The 16,464-nt window shown below is 43.1% G+C and overlaps 1 protein-coding gene across 2 annotated transcripts in view; it reads left to right on the top strand.

Moving 5' to 3' along the window:
- The window catches only part of MAPK14 (mitogen-activated protein kinase 14), a 1,171,379-nt gene extending 1,155,283 nt beyond the window's left edge, over positions 1 to 16,096 (top strand). For both annotated transcript variants that reach the window (XM_044076538.1, XM_044076537.1), the window contains exon 12: positions 15,407 to 16,096. In XM_044076538.1, the coding sequence (XP_043932473.1) occupies positions 15,407 to 15,477 (71 nt within the window). In that variant the 3' untranslated portion in view covers positions 15,478 to 16,096. The remainder of the gene's footprint in view (positions 1 to 15,406) is intronic.
- The last annotated feature ends 368 nt before the right edge of the window (positions 16,097 to 16,464 follow it).

Below are 16,464 nucleotides of genomic sequence, written 5' to 3'. Positions count from 1 at the left end.
TTGGGGTTATAAAATTAATGAAGAATAAAACAAGGCAGTACCCATAGTCATGGGGACATGATAAAATGAAGTATTTAGGAGCATCTGTTAAAAAGGATTCTGTTATGGCAGCTAAGAATATGTGGGAAGAGACTAAACCAAGGATAATACTGAAAGTGAAAAACTGGAAGCTCGTGTTTATAAATATGGATTACTAGATGCAAGCAATGAAAATGGTTTTAGTCCCTTTTGTTTTATATACAAGTCAGACATATTTTTTATCAACCAGGGGAGAAGTGGTGGACAGTAATAATCTGAAGGATTTTATCTGGGAGGGAAAGGGTCAAGTGGGATAAGTTGAACAAGGTTGTTTAGGATTACCTGATTTGAAATATGTTAGAGCTACACATTTAAGGCTCACATACAAGCAGAAAATTATAATTCTAAGTGGAAAGAGATGATGATGAAGTGGGGGGGGGTTCAAGAAATACGGAGACAGTGGGGTTTTAGATGCAGATCCTAATGGAGAATAACAACACCCAACATGATGATATATCTGTAAAGCAGCATAACATATTCTAAGAACTAAGCCAACACAAGAATGAAGAAAGGCTGCTGATAAGGATGACTGCAATTAGGAGTACAGAAAATAGAAAAGAGGGGAGCTGGAATTTTCTGCAGAGGTGGAAAGGAAACAAGGTATTGGGAGCAAATAACTAGCGAGAGAAAAAGGTAATAGAGTGGTAAGTGTCCAAGAAAACATTTGGACTGCAGGCTAGAGAATGCATCTCTATCAGTGTTTGATATCAAGAATTTAGGTAAAGAGAAAGGGATAAGGGGGATCTTAAGTGAAAGACCTGCATTGGTAAAATTTTTAGTTGAATCTAGAACAGAAGCTGCTCTTAAAAAAAAAAATACAGACAGACAATTAGTAGGACATGTAGAATATTGCACAGTAACTATAGGAGTCCATCAGAGGAGTTTGGAAAAGATTGGGAAGAGAAACTGGTTAAGCAGTTCTCAAGGAAACAATGGGAGGGCATGTGTATTGTATTTTATTTATTACATGTGTTGACCGGGTATGTCCGACTGGGCCAGAGGCCTGTTTTCAGAGGAGACCCAGGGAGATATATAATAATAACAAAAGAAAGGGAAAAAAAAAGAAAAACAAATCATATTAACAGCACGAAACTAGTACAATTTAATTATTTTATAGCATCATTAAACAGTACAAGGCGAGATCCTGTTGCTTAGTGCAGACCCAGGGGGAAGCTCAACAGTAGTAATGCACAAACAGTAGAAGTAAATGCAATAAATATGTAGAACTGTACAAATTGCTGTGGTAGTAACAACCAAGTAGTAGCAATTGTAATGTAATCAGTAGAACTGTACAAATTACTGTGGTAGTAACAACCAAGTAGTAGCAATTGTAGTATAATCAGTAGAACTGTATAAATTACTGTGTAGAAAGAGCAAACACTATATAAGCTTTATGGTAGGGATGTTAGAGGGTCAGGTGGGAAAGGTAAAATAAGACCGGGGAAGTAGATTACCCTGGGGAGCGGCAGGAGCATAGCAGTGACTAATAAGGTGTTCCTTTAGGAGTGATTTAACTGCAGGGCAGTTTTTGGGATGGTAGATTATCTTGTGGGCTAAGGGCAGTTGATTGAGAGATAGAAGGTTGGGGAGTTCTAGCCAATTTAGTATCGAAAGAGCTGAGCAGTGGTGAGACCTGTGTGGGTGATTAGTTGCGAATTTAGCAAGTTTGTGGTAGCATCATTCTAGATTGTTGAGGTCAGGTTTTCTAAGGTTAGTAAATATGAGAGAGATGTAGAGAAGACTAGATAGAAGGTGTATGCGAGCAGTGGCTAGCCTGGCGTTGGGGGTTAAGAATGGTTTGGCCCTGTAAGGGGTGCCTAGTTTTATGTGGACTTTTTTGCTGGCTTGGGCAAATATGTATGTCAAATTTGAGGTGGTCTATGGTAAGACCTAGAAGTTTAGTTTGGTTAGTAGGGGCAATTTTGGTACCATTTGCAGAGATGATTGACAGAGGGAGCTTGGAAGTCTTGGATTGTTTGTTGCAGAAAACTATGATTTTTGTTTTGTTGGGATTTAAAATGAGTTGGTGTTGGGAGAGGTAGGTTTCAATGTCCTGAACTTGGGGTGAGGGTGCTGAGCAGATAAGAGTGGCATCATCTGCATACTGTACTATGGAGGCATGTTGGGTTGCTGTACTGAGATTGTTTGTGAATATGATGAAGAGAAGTGGACCAAGAATAGAACCTTGTGGTACACCCGCAGAGATGGGGAGTGGGGGGGGGGTTCCCACTTTGTAGCCTGTTGATGGTTGGAAAGATAGCTGTGAAACCAAGTTAGTGAGGGTAAACTGAGGCCATAGGAAGATAATTTGTTTAGTAGAGGCTGGTGGGATATGGTATTGAAGGCTTTAGACATGTCGAGAAATATGGAAGAGACATGCTGGCCTTCGTTTATGAGATGGTGAATGGCACTAGTGAAGGTTAGGAGGGCTGTGCTGTTACTGTGTTTTGGTTTGAAACCATGTTGAGAGTTGGAATGGAGGTTATTGTTTAGGAAGTAGTTTATGAGCTGGTTGTGGATGCATTTTTCTAGAATTTTTGCGAGGGGGGGGTATGGCTATGGGAAGATAGTTGGTTAGTTCTTTGGAGGGGCCACCTTTGTGGAGAGGAGTAATATGAGGTACTTTCCAAATGAGTGGGACGTAATGTTCTTTAGTAGAGCAGTTGATCAGTATTGAAATGGGGTATGCGATTGAAGGGGGCAGCAAGTTTTAGAAATCATTTGTGAGTTTGTCTGCAGCTGTGCAGCATGTTTTGAGTTTGGACAAGAGGGTTTTTATGTACTTAGTTTGTATCGGTGAAAAGGAGAAGGGCTGTGTGGTGTCTGTAGAGGTGGAGACAAGGGACTGGGGGTGTTGGTTGTAGAGTTTGATGCGGTGGGTGTGACATTGGTGTTAGTGAGGAGTTGAGATAGGGAGGAGGAGGCCATTTGAGGGAGTAGGGGGGGGGAGGAGGGATGACCTGGGATGAGTTGGTGTTGGGGAATGTTGTTTTTTTTTTGTTTTTGTTTTTTTTTTTTTTTTTTTTTTTTTGATAGTGATAGTAAGGTTTTTTGTTTTTTATTTTATTTTTTTTTTTTTTTTTTTTTTTTAAGTTTCTTGGCTGTTGATAGTTCAGGTGGTCAGATTTGTTTTTTGGATTGCTGATAGCTGGGGGGGCTTTCTTGTCTATGTTAGTTATTGGTTTTCTTGTCTTTCCATAGAGGGGGGGCTTAGTCCTAGTAAGGGCAAGGTTACTGAGAATTGTAAGGAAGGTTTCATTGAAGTACTGAACAGCATTATCTAATTGTAGTTTAAGTGGGGACCAGTTACATTGTTGTAGCAGAAGGTTGAAAATAGTGGGTGAGAAATTTTTCTCAGAGGTGATGTTTGTAGAGGATGTTACTTTGGGGTATACATGTGTTTCCTGTAAAGAAAAGTTGGGTAGTGGTCACTGAGGGAGTCAGGTAGGCATCCGGCTAAGAAGCCTAGGTTAGATTTGTTGGTTAGGATAGAGTCTAATGTTGACTGCTTGTTAGAGCGTTTGTTAATACGAGTTGGGTAGTTTATTGTTTGGGTGAAGTTGAACAGATTTATAAAGTTGGGTGGGGTATCAGAAGTGCAGGAGTGCCAATCCACTTTGAAGTCACCTAGAACAATAGTTTCTTGGGTAAATTTAGTGGTTGCCCATGAAAGTAGATTTCTGTAGTAGGTAGGTTATTGCTGGGAGGGAGGTAGGTGGCGATTATTATTATTGCTTTGTTGGGGTTGATTTCAAGGCTGGTAATTAATATTTCAGAGTTGGGTAGCTTGGGAGGAGTGCAATTTAGTTGGCCTAATTTGAGGGTATTTTTGAACATAACTGCAGGACTCCCTCCACGTTTGTTGATTCTGACTGCTCTTATGATGTTATAACCTACCGATAGAATTTCATTATCCTTAATGTGGGGCTTTAGCCTGGTTTCTGTTATCACAGCTATATCTGGTGAGTAGGTGGATAGGGTAGCATGGTCACTGGTCTTATTTACGATGCTTTGGAGCTTGAGGTTTAACAGGAGTAAATCTGAGTTGGAGGCTTTTTGAAAGGGGGGGGGTAGGGATGTGAGTGAGAAATAGGTTGAGTACAGGTGGTGGGAGTAGGGCATGTAGAGGTTAGTAGATGCTGAGCATAGCTGCTGTTGGGGCCTAGGTTGGGGTGGATGTCAGATTGGAGTTTAATTTGGGTGATGGAGTGAAGGAGAAGTTTAGATTTGTTTGTTAGGTTGAGGTATTTTGGTGTTGGGAATGTTTGATGGTGGGTGTGTAAGTGTTTGAGAGGAGAGAGGTTGAGTGGTTGAAGAGTTGTGGGCTTATGTTACTGTAAGTGTGGAACTGAGAGTGGAGGGTGGTGCGTGGGAGTGTAGGTGATTGGAAGTGTTTGACATGGAGTGAGTGGAGGGAGGTGAAATTGTAAGTGAGGCACAGAAAGTGGAGGAGCAAAGTGTTGGTGAGGATGTTGTAGAGGTAGTGCATGGTAGTTGCATGGTAGTATGGCTCCCTAATATGCAACAAAGTCAATTAGATTCACGATTTGAGTTTGAAAGTGTTTACACAGGTATATGTATACCCCAAGAAGACTTGAAAGAATTTTCCCTTAGGTAGATAGCAAATGTTGAAGGTGTGACGAGGAAGAAAGAGATAACTGGGAACATATGTTGTGGGAGTGTAATGATTTGGCAGACTATAAAAAATTCCACACAGAGTATTCTCTCAGAAATATTGGGTGAGCAGATGGGCGAAATTAAGGAAGTGATTTTTTGAGCTGGGAATCAAGATCTGAATTGCCTAGACATAGTAAGGCCTTGTTGAGTTTAATTCTGGTAGCTGCCAAAATAGCAATTGCTAGAAAATGGAAATCAGAGTTTAAACCAACTGTATTTAAAGTAGTGAATACTGTAACAGAGAAAAAAAGAACAGGAAGTGGGACCTTCAGATAAGGGTAGGAGCAAATTACATAGAAAGAAAAATGGAAATTGTGGGAACATTGCTTTCACATTAATGTTTTGGAGGGGGAATGAGGTTTAGGGGGAAGGTAGGAATTGATCAATTTATGTAAGGTTGAATTGATGATAATTTTATAAATGTGAATGTTAAGATTGTTTGTTTTCTTGTGTAAATATATAAAGCTGCATAACTGCCCCATCTCAGCATCTCCTGTATGTTATGTATAATTACACCCCTGACAACTTTCCCTCCTGCACTTGAATTAATACATCCCTTTTCACCCCCCCCCAAACACTGTTGATTTTGCTCTTTTTTCTAGATGCCCCCATCCACCGCTTTGCCCTTCTCATACATCTCCTGTTTACCCAGGTTATAAACCTTCTGGGTACACCAGTTTGGAACAGGCAGACTAAATACAGACAGTCTTTTGTGCCATGCTCTCTCTGTCATATGCAATAACCACTATCCTCCTATGCAATATTAATGTATTCCATTCCCTCCTACATTATTTTATGACTGTAGTATATATCTCAAACTCTTTACAAACCTATACAATACCAAAATCTACCTTCCTGCATAATCTTATAACTTCATTACGTATCTTGAACTCCATGAAAATTTTCTTTACTGAAATGTAAGGTTTTTTTTGTTTTGTTTTTTTTTTTTTTTTTTTTTTTATATACAGTATTTGCTTCTGGAAGGTTTTACAACTAAAACAACTGTATAGACTTATATTTGTTGATCTAAATACTTTCCTGTATATACTTTCTTTTAATTATGTTCGCTGTTTCATGAGAAATGTAACTGTTGTATCTGATGTTGACCTCTTCATTTCATTAAACTGTGGGTATTGGTTCTGATCCTCTGAACCGACCAGCCACTTTTTTTAGCTCGAGTTTCCTGACTTGAGCTCCTCCTTGGTACCCATAATGCCCTGCTCCCTTAGAATACCTCACATCTCATTTGCTGTTCTTCAAGTCCTGTTGGTCTTGAGCTTCTCCTAGTTTATATTGGTCATAAGTGCTTATAAGCCTTTTTTTTCCTTACCTAGTATCCTTTTAATTCTTTAGTGGTAATTTTTCTGATCTTTCTTTTACTGTGTGTTTCCTATCTAGCTTTTCATGTTTTCTGCATTAGCGTTTCTCTTCTTCTCTATTTAAAAAAAAAAAAACTTAATTCTCTTTTGTTGTGTTCCATTATGTCTGAACAAAAATCTTTAGGGTTTAAAAAGTGCACTTCCTGTGGGTGGAAGATTCCTCTAACGCCCACAGGGAGTATGTTTACTGCTTGGGGCCTAACCTTGCGGAGTCTGTAGTGCTTTCCATCCTTGGTCTCTGGTGGATAGGAGGAGCAAACTGGTGTTAAAAGATTTGCTCCCTCCCGCCTTCCTCCACCTCGAGGATGCCTTCTACTTCAGGGGCTCAACCCCCTCATAAAAAGTTCAGGGAGTCCCAGGAGGCCAGGAGACCTTCTCCAGTGTGATCTTCCTCTGAATCGCCTAGGAAAAAGGCAAAATCATCAGAAACGACTCGGTCTGCTCCGAGCTCAGTTGCTGCTACTCCTCCTCCACCCCAGTCATCACCTGTTGTCCTGGGGCTGAATGATGCTTCTACGGCATTGTCTACTGTAGTTCGTCTCCTGGGTCAACACTGACAGGACATGTGTGGAGATCTCCTTCCTTTTCCCCCAGGAGATCCTCCAGACTTCTGTCGACAACTTCTTCTAGGTCTTCCCAAAACCTGACCTCCAAGGATGTCAACAAGCTCATGAGGCAATTCCTCGAGACACAGATCCAGATGGGGCTTGTGTCTGCTCCATCCACATCTTTATCCGCGAGAGTTTCCCCTTTCCAGCTGGTGACGACTCCTCCAGCCGACCCTTGGTTTTGGAGTCGTCGGTTCCATTGGTTCCCAGTGCCAGCGTGTCAGAGCCGATAGAGATTTCCTTTTCATCCCCAACTTTCTGTGCTCCATCTACTTTGGTTCTGAGCATATCTTGGAGCCATAGCACCGAGGCCTGTTCTGTGGGGGTTGACGTCAACTCTAAAGCTGTTGGAGCCATCTCTTCCCCTCAGAGCTTCGGCCTTCAGCAGCTTGGCTTCAAATCCTCCCTCGGAGCGGGAGGCCCAAACTGTCTGGGAGCTGTCTGCTCTGGTACTCTCTGCACCGCCGGGACAGCTTCAGGTGTCTCTGGAGCCCTTCCACTTTCGAGGTGGTTGAGAGGGTTCTCTCTGTTCCAAGGAGACCCTCAGCCCTTGCCCCCACAGAACCACCCCCTCCTCGTACCGGACTTGTGTCCATGGTCTCTGAGCTGCCGTGTGGATATCTGGTCCCAGAAAGCCTCCACACACTTCCCTCGGTGGATCCATAGGCTTCTTCCAACACCCCACCAAGAGTACCCCATCAAGGAGGTCCATCTGAAGAGGTTGTGTAAAAGGAGGCCCATTGATTCCCCTACAGAGTCGCTCACTACCGATACTAATTGTGAGGAAGGAGGGTGTCCAAAATCATCACCTGACGTGGTCTCATTTGGAGACATTCTTGAAATCCTTCACCAGAGGGGTGGTTGTTCTGCCCCAGACCCTTCCCTGGAGGAATCGGTACTGTGGGAGGCTTTCAGGTCCGTCCCATCGAATGCCTTGGTGTGTGTAAACCTCCACCCCCTCTGTCTAACCAGCTCATTCAGCTGGTACCGTCAAGGGCTTAGAAGGAACCACATACAGTGGAACCTATCCCTAAATACGCAGACAAGATTTTAAGTGCAACTGTTGGCAAATCGTTCTGGACCAATGGTATCCTCATAGATACCATGGTTGTTGCGGCAACCACCAGCAAGGAGCTGGCCCAGGAAAGCTCTTCTATCTACCCAATGAATAGAGAATCCTGGGCATTGGACAGGTTTGACAAGAGTTTATGCCTTGTCTACTTTTACACTCTGGGACATTGAACTGTTTACCAGGCTACAAAGGGACTTAGTCTAGGAACTTTCTAGCTGAGTCCTGGGGTCGATGTCTGCTGACTAACAGGAGTCCTTTTCCTCCAGGGTTGGCCACCCTACATTCTTTAGCCAATGCTTCCATGAGGTTAATTTTTCTTGCTGCAGAGGGTACCTCAAGGGAGGCCGGTTCCAGCATTGCCATATGGTGCCATGCCTGGATGAGGCTGTGCGATTTTGCAGAGCATTTCAAACAGTCCTTTATTAGTGTCCCTTTTGATGGCTCCACCTTGTTTGGGCCCACAGTCTGTGACACTTTAACCCAGAGTGAAAAGGATGGTAAGACCCTGTCTGCTGTTGGAATGTGTTTTTGCACACCACAAAGGACCTTTTCCAGCAAACAGCTTGAGAGTAAGAAGATATGGCTTCAGAAGTCGCAGGGTCCTTTCTAGGACACTCAAGGAGACTTTTCCCCCCTGGGGCAGAGGGGGATATAAGTGAAAATGGGAGATGCCGCCTACGTGGCCGAGGGGGTCCACAAAATCAGGGGTCGCTGGAAACTTTTCCAGGACAAGCCCTTCCAGCAATCCTGAACAGTTGCCTGACTGCCCTCCTCTGGAGGCAGTTGGGGTAAGTTTCTCCTTGCACCCAGAAACCTGGGAGGCCATCACAAACAACATTTGGGTGCTAATGATCGTATCCAGAGGATACTTCGTTCTCTGTTCCGAAACATCCAAACAAAGGCATCACCTCCCTGATGTTCCACCAAAGAAGTAAAAATTGGCTGCGTTGCTGCAAAAAAGAGTCATCCAAGAGGCTCCCCCCCCTCCCTGATCAAATCAGGAATTTACTCCAGATTCTTTTTAATACCCAAGAAGCCAGGAGACTTGCAAGTTGTCCTGGATCTGACCTCTCTGAGCAAGTCAGTGAAGCACACAAAGTTCAGAATGGTCACGATTCAGTCCATTTTACCTCTTCTGAAGATGTTCGATTGAATGTGCCCTATAGACCTAAAGGATGCATACTATCATATAAAAATGGACAGGCGCTCCAGGTGTTTTTTTGCATTTCAGGCTGGGAGCCAGTCGCTTACCAGTTCACAGCACTTCCATTTGGTCTCACCTCAGCCCCCAGGGTGTTCACCAAATGTCTAGCAGTGGTTGTAGCTCATCTCCAACTGCAAGGTTATCAGATATTTCCATATCTGGACGACTGGCTTCTGACCACTCCAACCAGGCATCTATTCCTTCATGCCAGGGATTGCTTTCTCAATTTGGCCCCAATCCTGGGGATAACCGTCAACATACAGAAGTCTCATTTGGACCTGGTACAAGCCATAGACTTCACTGGAGCCCGCCTGGACAGAAGGACATCTTATGCTTACCTGATGACAGACAGGGTATCAAACTTGAGATTTTGCATCAGCCAAATTTTGTCCATTCCAAAGCCTCCAGCCAGCTTAGTTCTCAAAACAGTAGACTCAATGGCGGTCACTATAACCCTTCTGTCCATGGCATGTTTTCACATGCAGCTATCATAATGGACATTAGCGGGCCAATGGTCACTTTTGAGGAATCCTCTGAATTTACCATCAGACTGTTTCATGTGTGCAAGGAGTCTCTGCTTTGGTGACTTCACAGAAGTTACTCAAGGATGCCCATTCGTTCTTCCATCCCCGAATGCTACGTTGACCATGGGCGCCTTCCAGTTTGGTCGGGGGGGGGGGGGCATTGTGTGGGTCGGACAGTCCAAGGCATGTGGGCGCACCTAGAGACCAAGTTGCATATCAGTGTACTGGAGTTGAGAGCGGTTCTTCTAGTGTTGCAAGAACTGGACAGCTTTCTGCCTCTGGGGACTGTTGCATTTCAAATTAATAATATGTCAGTGGTTTGGTACTTCAACACACAGGGTGGGACCAGGTCTTAGCCCCTGTGTCGAGAATAGGTAAAAGAAAAGGTAAATATTCATTTAGACTGGACCCTTTATTGGCCTGCAACAAAATAATCCACTGTAACTCACGAGACTCTGATTTATTCACCAAATAACTTATCTGTTCCATCTCAAACAACCTATTACCATAAATTTAAAATGATGATCGTGACCCAGTAGCTATATGTTAGCAATTGCATTACAAGAGCTATCTTTCTGTATGTGATTGTAGTGGATTATTTCATTGTGGGCCAATAGAGAGTCCGGTCTAAATGAATATTTACCTTTATGCCCTGTGTTGAAATTACGGAAACTATTTAGATAAGGTTTTAGGTTTATTGTTTTTGTATGTTATTTATAGCTTTTAAGTTTGAACTGGTTTTGGAGGTGTGATGAATGAGAGTTGCTGAGTGGATCTATTGTGATCACGTGATACGTTTTGTGAGTGGACTAGCTTGCAGCCTTCTGATTAGTTATGCTATTAAGTTTAGTGTACTTAAATGTTTCTTTGCTGTTGAATTTAAGTTGGTCTGAAGAAGCGCACATGCCATTGTATGTTATTAAAGTGAGCTTTTTACATTTTTTTTTCTCATTTTTTATCACTTTTTTAGGCAAGGTTCAAAGGACAAAACCACCACCGTAACAGATACAAGCATGGTAATGCTACACAGTGCTAGAAGTCTACACTTAAAATGCACTCCTAAAAATGGAGAACATCAATATCTGTGCAGTAACTGAGACCTGGTTCAAGGCTCCAGAGAGCACCCCTGCAATACCAGGCTACAACTCTTACCACACTTTCCAGCCACCAAACCAAGACTGAAACAGTAAAGGTGGAGGAGTGTCCATATTCACCAAGGATATCCACACCTCCAGGCTAGTTGCCCAATACAATGCATCTGAAATTCTCCAGGTGCAACTAACACTAGGTAAGACTGCAGTCCAAATTGTAGCTTGCTACAGATCCCCCACCATGCTCCAAGATTCTCACTACACCTTTCCAAACATACTGGAAAATATTAAGATACAACCAAACACCCTTATACTAAGTGATTTCAACTACTTCGCCATTTACTGGGAAAATTACTTGGGTACCAACACCTTTTCCCAACGGTTCTTGGAATTCATAAATTACAACGCCCTGGATCAACTAATCCATTGTCCCACCAAGGGCTCCAATATCCTAGACCTGGTCATTACCAACATGGGAGATAGATGCTCCACACCAGTGGTCACCCCCTTATTGTTCAGATCTGACCATAAGCTAATCAACCTTGACATCCACATCCCACCCCCACCTCCCAATAAGGAAACCTCTGTAAAAAACTTCTCCAAAGCCAACTTCATGCTACTGAAGTCAGAAGTGACAAACTTCATGACACCCTTGCTGACGGGAGCTGAATGTTCGACTGCTGAATCCTACACTAAGGCACTGTACGAGTACATCCACTCGTGCATGAATTGTGCCATCCCAAATAGAACCCAAGATGCTCTCCTCCAAAAAAAGGAAGTCAATCTGGTGGTCCCCTGCTATAAACAAACTATACAACAGAAGGAAGAAACTGTTGCAGAAAAGAGGAAAATCCCAGGATGCAAAAAACTCCCTTACCAGCCTCAGTAAGAAGCTGAGATCTTTCATAAAATCCTCCAAAGTTAGTTACGAAAATAAAATTGCCAAAGATTCCAAAGACAACCAGAAGGCATTCTGTAGTTATGTCAAGAATCTAAATGGCAATGCTCATATCTGCTCTGGCTACAACAGAATGGCATTAAATATACTGATCCCAAGGATATTGCCAATATCCTGGCAGATCGATTTAGTGTCAACTTCACCCCCCTCTCACCCCCTAAAGGGCCCATCTCAATACCAAAGATTGCCAAATTCCGGTAATCACAGCCACACAGGTAGAAACCGCACTCTCCAAAGCTAAGAATACAGCATCCATGGGACCAGATGACGTCCCGGGCTGTGTACTACATGAACTACAAAATGAACTGGCACCTCACCTAAGTGTCATGTTTAATCATAGCCTCACCTCAGGCTTTGCGCCCATTGAGTGGTGCACAGCTACAGTTATCCCACTCCACAAGGGGGGATCTACCTTGGATCCCAGCTACTACCGTCCCATCAGTCTGATGAGCCTGATCTGGAAGGGCATGAGGGCATGGAATGCATTATCATGGAACATATAAACAAAGACATTGGCAACCTTCAAACACTGGACCGCACCCAGTCTGGGTTCGTGAAGGGCCAGTCTTGTCTCCTGAACCTTATTGACTTCTTCGAATCAGTATCCAGATCTGTGGACGAGGTTAAGGCGGTCCACACAGCCTATCTGGACCTCACCAAGGCCTTCGACACCATCCCCCACTCTGGAATCATAGATAAACTTACTAAGCTGGGCATAAATCCCTACATCACTCGATGGGTTGCTAACTGGCTTACTGACCCGCACCCAGTCTGGGTTCGTGAAGGGCCAGTCTTGTCTCCTGAACCTTATTGACTTCTTCGAATCAGTATCCAGATCTGTGTACGAGGTTAAGGCGGTCCACACAGCCTATCTGGACCTCACCAAGGCCTTCGACACCATCCCCCACTCTGGAATCATAGATAAACTTACTAAGCTGGGCATAAATCCCTACATCACTCGATGGGTTGCTAACTGGCTTACTGACAGAACCCACACTCCAGACAAGTGGAGTACCTCAGGGTTCAGTCCTGGGACCGCTCTTGTTTGGCATCTACTTCTCTGAAGTACAGGCCAACGCTAAGGGACTCTGGCTAACAAAGTTCGCAGATGACTGCAAACTGGGAGCCATTATTGAATCCCCAAATGATGTGGATATTCTACAAAAAGGCCTTACAGAAACAGATGCTTGGTGCCAGAGCCACAGGCTCAAGCTTAATGCCAAGAAATGTATAGTTATCCCCTTTGGGAAAAAACATGTACCCAAGAATTGCCACATAGGTGGCAGTACACTAGACACCGAAAGTGTGATGAGAGACTTAGGGACACAGGTGGACAGTGGTCTCATCTTCGATAACCACATTGCCACAACAGTCAGGAAATCCTTCTATGTGGCACACCTCATCACAAAGGGCTTTTCCATCCAGAAAAAAGGAGGTCGTTGTCCCACTGTACTCATCCCTCATTAGACCCATTATAGAGTACAACACACCGTTTGGTTTGTACTTCACAGTTTATCTGCAACAGCTGGAAAGGCCGCAGAAATACCTCACTAAAAGAATCACAGGCCTAAAGCAGATGCCTTATGCTGTCCGTCTAAAAAAAATCTCCAACTATACTCTGTGGCATATTGTCTACTCACAGGCGATCTCTGCTTAACATACAAGGCCATGTCAAACCCTGAGCTGCTGGACATGCTCCACTTAAAGAAATCCCAATACCTCAGAGCCACACGTTCCAGGGATCTAAACCTTGTCATCACCATGAACAAAACATGCTGGAGGGATAAGTTCCTAACCCAGAGACTCCCCATACTCTGGAGTAGACTGCCGTACATGTCAAGCAGAACACCTCCTTGACCCTCTTCAAAAGGAACCTTGACGATTGGATGGGAGATAGGAAATTCATCCCGGGGATCACGTCAGTCACCTTGCTAGACAGGGGTCCAGGGAAGTAAATATTGTGGGAAGAAATATACAGGGAATTGTTATTGCTAGGCTTGTATAGGCCCTAGGGCCGATAGCCTAGTACCACCCTATGAACTTGGCTGTGCACCTGTGACTGCTGTTTTATACTTTCTATATACTTGTTTCATTTTTTGGCCACCAGAGTTCTCCCAGCATTTTTGTTTGTTTTTTTGACATTTGTTTACAGGGAAAGCCTGACTTGACAGTAAGCCCTTTTTAGTGGAGGCCTGGGGAGAAAAACTCCACTTTAAATCAAGTTTACTGACAGATTAAATATGGCTTTATTATATACCATGTTTTTAGTAGTTACATATAAGGTGGGTGTGCATGTACTGCACGAGTACAGTCAATTGAATGTTGCAACTTATACATGCTCTAAGTCAAGGTAAAACTATGTTAGGTTTATTTGGTTCTGTTCCGCTGACAAAACCTTCATCCAGTGGAGATCCAAGGGTAAAAACACCTTTTAACTTGTCAGCAAGCATATACATATACAGCATATGCCCATATGAGAGCATGTCTAGAGCAAGATTAGGAGGTGAGCTGTTGGAAGCAAGTAATGGCTTGTATTTGTTTCTGGTTCCAGAGATCTGGAAGCAGGTCATTGTCACTGTAGATTAGACCACGTGGGAGGATGGACTACTTCAGGATGATGGTGGAGATGATGGATAGCTGGTGTTTTGGGCTGCATTGTTGGCCAGGGGTGTCCACATGCAGTAGTTTGTTTGGTGAAGAAAGGCGTGTTGAGATGCATTTTGTATGTAGACTTAATATATTGCCTTAAGACACCCCATAAAAACACAAGTGTGCTCCATGGTTGCTTGTTCCATAAATGTCAGATTCCCCAATATGTACGAGATGCATACAGCTCCTTGTATGTTTTTTTACATCTGTTTTAATGCTCTCTTTTCCATGACCCATTGTTTCTATTCGATCTTTATAACAAGCAGAGAGGAAACAGGAATGTGCTAAAACTGCACAATCCTGGCTGTAAGGGAAGCTTTTCCACTTCAGCTTATCTTTAAATGCACTCCCTGTACATGTTCTTTAAGACGCCAGTTCAGTTTGTGAGCATGTGCTACCATGAACATGGTTTCTATTCCAGGCAGTCTTTTTGCTCTTCCAGTTAACTTTGTCCATACTAGCTAAATCCCCCCAGCCTGTTTCATCTGCCATTGGGCAGGAATGACCATTCCACCCTCACCCCATGACAAGAAAGCCAGTACTACATGGCTTATTCCTCTTTTTCACACACACCCCCAAGCAGACCTTTCCTTTGAGCAGGCCAGTTGCTAAAACCTGATGTGGGTCTTTTTATGAAACCTGGCCAGTGTCCTTGTGTTTGCTCCTTTTGTACCTTTATTTATCTGTACATGCTTTGTTGGGTATGAACATAAGTATATCAAATGAAATGCTGCATTTTGATGCAGAACATCAAGGATTGTAGAGTACATCATATGTTCTGCAGAAGGGTATGCTGTGAAAAAAAAAGTGGATTTTGCAGATTATATGCAGGTGCATTGAAGGGCGTAACTGAAAGTTGAAGGTCAAATGTCTGCTGCCATTTAACAGCTTGTTTATGAACAGAACTTGTAATGCTAGTGCAGGGACCACTAGCCATGTTGCATTGTATGAGGGTGGAGAATTGAAGTGAGGTATTGTCATTTGTGTGTGCAAACCAGCACTGTGGGAGGAGCAGAAGCAACTGCAGTGGTCTAGCTTTGATCTTTTACTTTTCCATGTCCTGAAGACCATGCAGGGCAGCATTATGTAAAGTGTTGTGAATGTAAGATGCTGTGTCAAGTGGTATTCACTTCCTCTGGAAAATTATTTCTCTTTCTGTTTTCTAGAAATGACATACGATGAGGTGATCAGCTTTGAACCGCCACCACTACTGGACTCTGATGAGATGGAATCCTGAGAGCCTTCCATTTTGAATCTAGTTTTTTGTTTTAAAATTTTCTGTCGCACTGTGAGGAAGCATCTCTTAACCTAAATTTTTCTAAATGTCATTCAAGTGCCTGTCGTTTCAGACATGGATTTTCTGCCAGTGAGGAGAGCTGGACATTGGTGTGTGTGGTACGCAGAGATGTGAATCTGCAGGCAGTGTCACTACTGTTAGTGGTATTTATGCAGACAAAGCCTTTTAACTTACTCTGTCTTCATTATGAGGATTTCAGTCAGTTTTACGTTTTTTTTTATTGGGGAAGGGTCACCATATCCAAGCAGTTCGGTTAATGCTTTTGGATTGCTATCTTAAAACTGACTTCCAGATCTTTTCTTCAGCCAAAGGACATTACCAACATCTGTATTCACCATACCAGGGTACTGGCAGGTAGAAATGCTGTACATGTATTTCAAGACAGTATTGTGACTTCTGTTGTCATTGTGAGGGAAATTTTCCAGTATTGTATTTTGGGGCTCTAGCCATTTATATATGCACTTCCTCTGAAAGATGAAGTGTTAACGTTTGTTTGGAATAGCTTTTGGATTTGATTTGAAGACTGCAGATGAAATAAGAATATAAAATGTGAAGCACACGACAGTCAGTCAGCTTGATGCTCCTTTATGTGAACCTGCAAGGCAGAGATTATTTGGGATACATGGTGGGCACTGACTGTGATTTGGGGTCCAGATGTTGATAACAAAATTGTGACTTCAGATATTAGTTCTTGGGCACTGTTTGTGGTTTGTGGTACATGTTGGGAGCAATGGTTTAGAGTGCATGTTTTGGGCAGTGATTGTTTGCAGAACATAGTTGTGGCTTTAGGTATACTTGCACTGATTGTGGTTGGGGGTACTTTCTTTTGAAAACATTGTGGGTTGAGGTACACATGTTGGGCACTGATTGTACTTTTGGGTACACTTGTCACCAGCTGATTGTGGTTTATGGTACATTTCTTGGTCA

The sequence above is a fragment of the Protopterus annectens genome, chromosome 7.part0 (genome assembly GCF_019279795.1).
Source record: "Protopterus annectens isolate FY-2018-M chromosome 7.part0, PAN1.0, whole genome shotgun sequence".
Classification (NCBI taxonomy): Eukaryota; Metazoa; Chordata; order Ceratodontiformes; family Protopteridae; genus Protopterus; species Protopterus annectens.
The sequence above is the reverse complement of the archived record's forward strand: the minus strand, read 5'-3'. Positions and strand labels throughout refer to the sequence as shown.